The 9,442-nt window shown below is 46.2% G+C and overlaps 1 protein-coding gene across 1 annotated transcript in view; it reads left to right on the top strand.

Moving 5' to 3' along the window:
- The window catches only part of CFAP221 (cilia and flagella associated protein 221), a 97,931-nt gene that overhangs the window by 36,495 nt on the left and 51,994 nt on the right, over positions 1–9,442 (top strand). The window contains exon 7 of the mRNA XM_034641996.1: positions 8,872–9,031. Coding sequence (XP_034497887.1) covers positions 8,872–9,031 — 160 coding nt within the window. The remainder of the gene's footprint in view (positions 1–8,871; positions 9,032–9,442) is intronic.

Genomic DNA, 9,442 nt, shown 5'->3' with positions numbered 1-9,442 from the left:
AAAAAAAACAGGTGAAGCCAAAGGAATTGATGAACTACATTGATATAAGTGATATTCTTTAAATTTACTGCTATATTAAGAAAAGAGAGTATAAAAACTAAGAGGTCAGAGCCACTGTCTTGCACGCTCCGACTTCTTCTAGAACCTTGGTGGTGCAGACAGCGGGAGGTAGTGTCCATGCTCTGTCTCTCCCTCCCTCCTTAATAGCTTTGCCTTCTGTGATATTATCTTACCTTATCTGGGTTTATAGCATTTGCATTCTGTCTTGTGACCAGAAATGCCACAGTGACTTTAGTTTCTATGTCAGTGGAACCTGAGTGTCACCTCTATTCTTTGCTCCACATTTTCTCCATTCTAAGTTCTTTACCTCCGTCTGTTCTTTCCCTGGCTTGTCTGGAATGTGAAAGCCAGCACCTTGTTGACCAGAGGTTCCTGGAGGCTACATACCGAGGATGCCTGCATGTTTGACCCTGTCTCTGCTGCCTGTCATATTGAAGGACAACTTGACTGGGTCTAAAAGTCTTGGTTTACAACTCTGTTCACCTCAGAACTTTGTAGACATTGCTCGACTGCCCCTTGCTTTGAATTTGCTAGGAATTCAGAGTCTGGTTGGAATCTTTACCCGCCCAAGGTGAATTCTGGATGCCCATAGAATTCTTTTTGTTTTTGTTTCGGTGCTGAGGCTAAGTAATTTGCCAGGATAGGTATTGGCATTGCTCTGTATCATTGTTTTGCTTGAACATGGCATGTCCTTTTGATCTGGAGAAAAAGGACTTTTGCTATTTTAGGAAAATTTTCAGCTATTAAAACTGAGTATTTTAATCTTCTGTTTGNACCCAAGGTGAATTCTGGATGCCCATAGAATTCTTTTTGTTTTTGTTTTGGTGCTGAGGCTAAGTAATTTGCCAGGATAGGTATTGGCATTGCTCTGTATCATTGTTTTGCTCGAACATGGCATGTCCTTTTTGATCTGGAGAAAAAGGACTTTTGCTATTTTAGGAAAATTTTCAGCTATTAAAACTGAGTATTTTAATCTTCTGTTTGCTTTGTTCTCTTGCTCAGGAACATAAATTATTTGTATGTGTTGGCTATCCTTTGCCCTTGGCATCTGTTATCTTCCTTAAAATAATTCCATTTTGTGAATGTGGATTCCTCATTCCTGCCTGCCATGGCTCTACCTGTGTGTACGCGCGCCTGCGTGTGTGCATGCATGTGTGCGTGTGCATGCGTGCATGTGTGTATGTGTTTTGTCGTTCCTTCTGATGCAGTGTCTACCTCAGTGACTCTTCCTTTTTCTTTTTCTGTGTGTCTCCCGAGCACCACCGGCTCTCTCTTCATCTCCTTCTAGTGTGTTCTATTGCTTCCTTGAATCTGATGACTCTCGCTGTGGCAAGGTCAGGCTGGCTGTCTTTTCTTTAAGACTTAATACATATCATCTGGTTACCCCATCCCCCTGCCCCCTCCCCTCTGTAACCCCCAGTTTGTTTCCTGAAGTCCATAGTCTCTCATGGTTTTTCTCCCTCTCTGATTTCTTCCCATTCAGTTTTCCCTCCCTTCCCCGATGTTCCTCTGTGCTATTCCTTATGTTTCACATATGAGTGAAACCAAATGATAATTGTCTTTCTCTGCTTGACTTATTTAACTTAGCATAATCCCCTCCAGTTCCATCCATATTGATGCAAATGTTGGCTAATCATCCTTTCTGATGGCTGAATAATATTCCACTGTGTATATGGACCACATCTTCTTTACCCATTCATCTATTGACGGACATCTCGGCCCCTTCCACAGTTTGGCAGTTGTGGACATGGCTGCTATGAACATTGGGGTGCATGTGGCCCTTCTTTTCACTACGTCTGTATCTTTGGGGTAAATACCTAGTAGCACAATTGCTGGGTCATAGGGTAGCTCAATTTTTAACGTCTTGAGGGACCTCCACACTGTTTTCCAGAGTGGTGCACCAGCTTGCATTCCCACCAACAGTGTAGCAGTGTCCCCTGAGGTCATCGCTCTTGTGATGTGTGTTCTTCACCTGCTTTTGCTTATGTTCCTTTCCTCCTTCCAAGTGTATTAATCTTTGAATTTGCGGTTTTTGTGCATAATACCTGTGTTGGTTCTATTCAGCATTTTACTCGGCTTTGAGTAGGGCCTGCTGCCAGCAGATGAATACAGTGTGAAAGTCATAATGATGGTGAAAATAATTATAATAGTAGCTGACGCTTACGTGGCACTTACCCTGTGCCAGACACCAACACCGCTCATTTCATACTCCCAAGGACACTCATGAGGGGTTGCTATTAGAATGTCCACTTTGCCGGTGAGGAACCCGAGGCATGAAGTGTTTAGGTAGGTTGTCCAAGGGCAGATCTGGGATCAGAAGCCAGGGTCTGGCCACAGTCCATGGGCTCCTGCATCCTGGGAGAATATCTCCCATCGTTGCCCCGGGCTCACAGGGGCCAGGTGAGTCATCTGTGCTGTGTGCTGCTACTGCACGGTCACCTGCCCCCTCTGTCCCCATCAAGTCACCTCCGGCTTCCAGGTCCTGGGTCTAGGACAATAGGAAAGTCGGGGCAATGTAGTCACTACTTCAGCTGCCTCCCTTCTATTCTAGGATGCTGAGGTCGGGTCTCTTTGATCCTCATCCCCACCTCTCCGGGGCCGGCCGCATTCCCCGTTTTGTCCCTTTAATCAAAGAGTAGATAGATGTATTTTTTTAGGGCCGTTTCCCTTACCCTTGGGGAAATCTGTTGTCTTCCCGGCTCTCCACTCAGTCCCACGCCTTACTCTACAGTATTTGGGAAACATGCTGATTTTTCGGGTTTCAGAAGTATAGTCATTTCCCTTGTTTAACAGAAGATTTTCCTTGTCTTCCATTCTACACATTTTTTTTCTTGTTTTGGTGAGTTTGATAGGAGGGTAGTCAAGTTAAAATAACTTCACTTGACCATCTTTTACCAGAAATGCTTCCGGGCTTGTTTGTTCTGCTGCTGGGTTGAATCCTGCCCTGTGGCCCCATGTTTGCATTCATTCTAGAACTAACCACTCAGCTTCTGCCATGTGTTAGGTGTTGTGATAGGTGCTGGGCTGCCCCAGGGAGCAAGACAGATCTGCTCTCTGCTCTGACGTCCCAGTATGCGGGAGAGAGGCAGGCACACAGAGAGGACATTGCCCGGGGTGGACATGCCTGCTCTCATCTGGTGGTCAGGAGCTAGGGAAGACGGTTTCATGTGGAGGGAGACCCCAAAGCTGTCAGGTTGGAACAGGCTGGGCAGGGTCACGTTTGAGGGAAGTCCCAAAGCCCAGAGTGTCTGGACGGTGCGCCAAGGGGAAGAGGGTGTGCCCAAAGGGAGACCAAGTTGGAGAGGCCTCGGGGACCTGAGGAGGGTAGGAGTTAGGGTTTGGTTCTGAGCTGGGAGGGAGTTCAGTAGAGGGTTCTCAGCAGAGGGTGGTGGCTCGGCCTCATTACGCTCCTGAGGGGAGAGTGGGTTGGACTAGCACAAACAGGGAGCAGCCTTAGGAAGGAAGCCCAGGTTGGCCTGGATGGGTGCTGGCCATGGAAATGGCAAATGGCATGGACAGGCTCTGCTGAAGTGTTGGTGAGGCTGGGGGCATGGTCAGGGAGTGGCTCCTGGTGTCCCTGTGCGCGCTGGGAGAATGCAGGTGCTGTGGGGATGCTTCATGCGGCCCTTGGATTCAGTGATAAGCATTCCCATGCAGTCTCTCTGGGCTCCCTGAGCTGTCTTTACGTGCTGGACAGCGCCCAGGAGAGGGGCACGGAATACACGTGTGCGGCACTCACCGCTCCCAGCCAGTGGGCTACAGGCTTGACGGAGAATGAGTTGCTGGCCTGGCTTGGCTCTCCCCAGCATCCTTCTACTCAGACTGCTGCTCAGCTTCCCATTAGCATAGGCAGGGCCCCCAGGCTGTTCTGCTTCTGCTCCCAGTGCCTGCATTTTGGGTATTTGGTGGACCAGGAGGAAAAGGAAGATCCCCAAAGACTCCATTTTACTGATGATTTCTGGCTTCAGTCACCAAGGCTTGCTGGAGGGAAAAGGGAATTAAAGATTACAATAAAATAAGCGCTGGGAGGAGCACCTGGGTGGCTCCGTCGGTTAAGCATCTGGCTCTTGGTTTCAGCTCAGGTCAATCTCAAGGTCCTAAGATCCAGCCCCCTGTTGGCTCTGCACTCAGCAGGGAGTCGCTGGAGATTCTCTGCCCCTCCCCCCACTCTTGTGCATGTGCAAGTTTGCGCTCTCGCTCTCTCTCTCAAATAAATACATTCATTAATAAACTAGGTGCTGGGGTAATTAGCAGTCAGTATCTGTTGTGGCTGAGCAAGTATCTGTTGTGGCCGAGCAAGTTTCCCTGGGGAAACTTAGAAATGAACTGGTAACCAAATGCCTCAGTGCTCATAGTTCACCCCTTTACAGAAAGTCCAAGGTCTAATTTTTTTTTTTTTTTGAGAGAGAGGGAGAGAGAGAAAGCATGCATGTGTGCACTCATGAGCCGGGTCAGGGGTGGGGTGTTTGGGGGAGGGGATTAGGGGGGTGGGGGATGGAAGGAGAGGCTTAAATGATTGAGCCACCCAGGCCCCTTATGGCCTGAATTTTAAAGTAGACCTTCCCAGAGACAGCGTAGTCCTTGTCTCGTGACTGGTAGAATTACCCGCATTGGGGAAAGGCATCCCAGTGGCTTGGCATCATGATACAATTGCGTCTTCCTTCTTTAGAAATCAAAGGGGTCAGGTACAGTTAACCCTTGACGACACAGGTTTCAACTGTGTGGGTCCACTTGTACACAGACTTTTTTTCAATAGGTACAGCACAACTGTAAATGTATTTTTTCTTCCCTATGATTTTCTTTATATTTTCTTTTCTCTGACTTGCTTTATGGTAAGAATATAGCCTATAATACATAGAATGTACATACAAATATTTAATTGTTGTTGGTACGACTTTGGATCAACAGTAGGCTATCAGTTGTTAAATTTTTGGGGAGACAGAAGTTATATATAGGTGTTCAACTTCACAGGGGGTCAGTGCCTCTAACCCTCATGTTGTTTCATAGTCAACTGTATAAGTTTTCCCAAGAAATATTTCCTCTTCCTGACATTTTATTTATTTTTTTCAAGATTTATTTATTTTAGAAGGGGGGAGGGGCAGAAGGAGAGGGAGAGGATCTCCAGCAGACTCCCCACTGAGGCAACCCCCCCGATGTGGGGTTTGAAGAGGGGCCCAATCCCAGGACCCTGAGATCACAACCCGAGCCAAAATCAAGAGCCAGCTGCTTAAGCGACTGAGCCACCCAGGTCCCCCCTGAAATTTTATCTTTTTTTTCTTTGATAGGCTCCACACCCAATGTGGGGCTCCAGTTCACAACCCTGAGATCAAGAGTCACACTCTACACCAACTGAGCCAGCCAGGAACCCCCTCTTCCTGACAGCTTAATGATACTTTACTACACTGAATTATTACTCATTTTATTTGGCACAAACACTGGGAAGGACACACACACTCTGTAATAAGTAAGCATTCTCCCGGACCTTGTATACGCTTTTCTCCTTTAAGCCTTGTCCCATTTTACAGATGAGAAAACAGAGCCTCCGGTAAAGTAACAAACCAAGTCACAGAGCTCTTCCAGGGCCCAGTGAGTCAGGGTCTGTGTTGTCCACACACCCTGGGTGGTGGTGGTGGCCCTCGAGTGTCCCAGTGAGTGGCGTGTGACTCATGGTGGTGAGTTGGATGGGAGGACCACTCTTGAAGCACCCCCCTTCTGTAATCCAGTGAATCCAAAACACTGAGTTCATCAACAGCTTGTTCATGGACAATTTTTAAACTACGCAGCTATTAAATTCCCCCCTCCCCCCAAAGCTTAGAGAGATTAAGAAGTTTACCCAACATCTCACAGCTTGTAAAACCCTAAATCCTGGAAGATTAAGACCAATAGTTACTAACACTTCAAGCATGTGGCTTATATGGCTCTGCGATAATGTAGGGAGGATGATCCGTGCTTTCTGAGGATTTCAAAGAAAAAGTTATTTTAAAAGTATTAACAGTATTGTAATGATGCCGTAAGGACATGCAAGAAAAAACGTTTAAAAAATGATCCCCTTCCTGAGCCTAAGGGCCCTAACAAATAACGTATTTTTATTTTTCCATCTCCTTTTGGTGACGGGCCATAGTTATGCATACTTTATATAATTATCATCAAGGCAAAGATCCAGTGGTATTTTCCAGTCACTTCATTAATCATTATAGCGTTTTTCAGTGTTGCTACATTTTCTTCATTATACCCATTTTATTGACAGACTAGGATTTTCTTAGCCTTTAGTTCATTCTCAGTTTTTCTCTCCTTTCTCCCTCTGCCTCACCAGCCTCCCTCCCCCTGTAATTTTACAGGGTCCCTGCTGATGTTAACGGTGGTGGTCCGAAATTGGCCCCAGACAAAATTGGACTAAGGCCACAAAATCGTGGTTTGGGTTTTTTTAAAAACAAAGTCGTAATTTGGGGGCTGGGGAGCCTTTCTCGATTTTCAAACATGAGACTTGCTCTCCCTTCTCCCACCATGAGCTTTTGCCAAGCAGTAAGCTGCCTCTGCAAGGCACACCTCTAGGAGCTGTTAGCATCGGACGATCAGCTGCCACCGAGTTCCCGTAACAGAGCCGTGCTAACTGCTGTCCCGGCTAATGGAAAAAGCAGTGTTCCCTGGTTGCCTGGGCTACGCCTCCAGTGTGCTTCAGGTATTAGGTGCGGGCTGGGAGCACTCAAAAATAAATCATCCGAGTCAGGACAAACATTAATCCTCGCTCCGGAACTTGTTATTTTTTTAAGTTAATGAGCTGGCACAGAAGCAATAGAATGTTCGTAGTCTAAAGCCCCCAGTGAGCTGTAGGTCAGATGGTATATTTTCTGACCTCGTGGGTCGTTGAGGTACCGAACTGCATGCAGCCATTCATGGAGTTTCTGTTCCGCTGATCCTAGGTTGGCCAATAGAACCGAGCTTTTCTGTTGATTCGCTCTCCCCTGCGGTGAGGTCTTAGGTCACTAGTGGGTGTCATTTAAAGATTTGGACTTCTGGGGGCGCCTGGGTGGCTCAGTCACTTAAGCGTCTGCCTTCGGCTCAGGTCCTGATCCCAGGGTCCTGGGATCGAGCCCCACATCGGAGCTGTTCATGGGGGAGTCTGCTTCTCCCTCTCCCTCTGCTGCTCTTCCTGCTCTCAGGATTGCTGTCACTCTCTCAAATAAATAAATAAAATCTTTTTTAAAAAAAGGTTTGGACTTCTGTTCTCAGGAAGTTGACAAATACCTATTTCTGAAGACTGCACTAGGGAGCAGAGAAGGTAAATGAGCTTTGGGGCCCTGTGTTAGCTTCAGGGGCTTGCAGCTGAGTGGGAGAGCTCTAAAGTTGGGAAGGCATCGGTTCAGGGGGCACGTGGGTACTGCGGGGCTGACCGAAGTGTAGGGGAGTGAAGGCTGCTAGGGCTGGAAAGTCAGAAGGAGTTTCGTTCACTCATTCAACAAGTATTTATTGAACTGGGAACATCGTGATGGACTTTTCGTAAAACTGCCTTTGAGTCTAGGGGAGGGCAGACGGCAAGACAGTGATTTCAGAAAGTAGGATTAAAAAACTAAAAGGAGATCTGGAGAAAGGCTTTCCAGGCCGAGGGAATAGCAAGTGCCAAGGCCCCGAGGCAGCAGGAGCCCAATGTGGGAGGGTTAGCGCGAGGGCCCCTCTCTGCCTTCAGGTCTCAGCTGCAACATCTCCTCACCAGAGAAGCCTTCTGTTCATCCTCTCTCAAATAGCACATCACATTTCACTTGCCTCCCCCATACCCTGCTTTATTTTTCTTGTTGGTATTCATGAAATGATTTTATATTTTATATTCATTTTTTGTTTGCTTGCCATCCCCAGCTAGAAAGTAAATTCTGTGAGATCTGCGACTTTGTTCTGTTGATTCCTCTTCCTCAGGTGCCTAAAATGTTGCCTGGCACAGAGAAAGTGCTTAGTAAATCCTGGGATGGCCGAATGAAGGTCCATGTGGTTGAGCATAGAGAACAAGGGAGACAGTGGTACAAGATTCAGAGGAAGGCGTAGATGGGAAGGAGGGTATGCCAAGCATTTATGAGGGAATCGTGTAAGGCCTCTGCAGGGACCGTACAAAGACAAGATGCACAGGGGCATAAGAAATCATCTAGAAGGCAAACCCAAGAGCCTTCAGTGGAAATCAGAGAGACCATTAGCCTTTCTTGTACCTATACATTGATCCTCCCTCTTTTCCTCCCTCTCCGCCTCCTTTCCATTCTTCCTTTTATTTTTCTTTCCACGTTTGTTGAGCACTTATTATGTTCCAAGTCCCGCTGGCCCCAGAGATACAAAAGAGGAACAAGGCATGGTGGGATATTCGACTTCAGAGAGAGCAGTGGTCCATCTCACTGCTCCCAAAGATTTGGAAGGAGAGATTCAAATAACACCAAAATGTAGGGAAACTGAATTATTTGGACAGAAACTCATATGTGTGTTGTGTGTTCCTAGCTTTTCTTGTTGCTTACAGCATTAACACTGACATCCGGTAATTGGCTCAAAGATTATAGTTCTGGGAGTTCGTGTCTGATTCACTAATGCTGATGGATGTGTATCTATTTATATAACTGAGAGTCAAATAATTATTATATAGGATTAACGTAGCAGTTGGCAAATAAGATTAATGTAAACATGCCGAAGTTGATTCACATGGATTTAATGAAAAGACTGTATAAAGATCATAGAAATACTTGGGCTTACCAGGGGAAGAATGTGTGTGTGTGTGTGTCAGCCTATTTGATGGGGCTTTGCAGGAGAAAGAATCGCGTTGTCTCATTTCCTTCCCCTCAGGCATAATCCCAGCTAACGGGAAGATGAATGTGACCGTCCAGTTCACGCCATTCCAGTATGGGATTGCGCAGATAAAAATGCAGCTGTGGGTCTCACAGTTCAACTCTCAGCCGTATGAGTGTGTCTTCACCGGAACGTGCTCTCCCAGCGTGGCTTTACCGTATGGCTGCTTTGGAATGTCTTCGTTTCTTCCTAAAACTTTCTAAAAAAGATCCCAGTCTCCATTTCTTCCATTTTGTCTTTCTTTCTTGTAACAGTATGGCATCAAAACCGTACTTAAAATGATGAACTTCCAGAAAATACTCTTTAAAATCTAACAATAGTGCATAGAATAGCTCTAGGCTAGTTGCAGTGTATTTTTCCTGCCAAGAGGGGAAGAAATGACCAAGAATAGGTAGATGGAGGGATACTTGCCTTCACTGATTACCGCTGCTGTGCTGGTTGAGTTTTGACCATATGTATGTATTATGTATACGTATATTACATACACATATATATATGACCATATGTTTTATGCTCTTTCAAATTTATTTTTTTTGAAGATTTATTTATTTGAGAGAGAGAGAGAGAG

Source organism: Ailuropoda melanoleuca, chromosome 2 (genome assembly GCF_002007445.2).
Source record: "Ailuropoda melanoleuca isolate Jingjing chromosome 2, ASM200744v2, whole genome shotgun sequence".
NCBI classification, from domain to species: Eukaryota; Metazoa; Chordata; class Mammalia; order Carnivora; family Ursidae; genus Ailuropoda; species Ailuropoda melanoleuca.
This window is presented reverse-complemented; position numbering and strand designations above follow the sequence as displayed.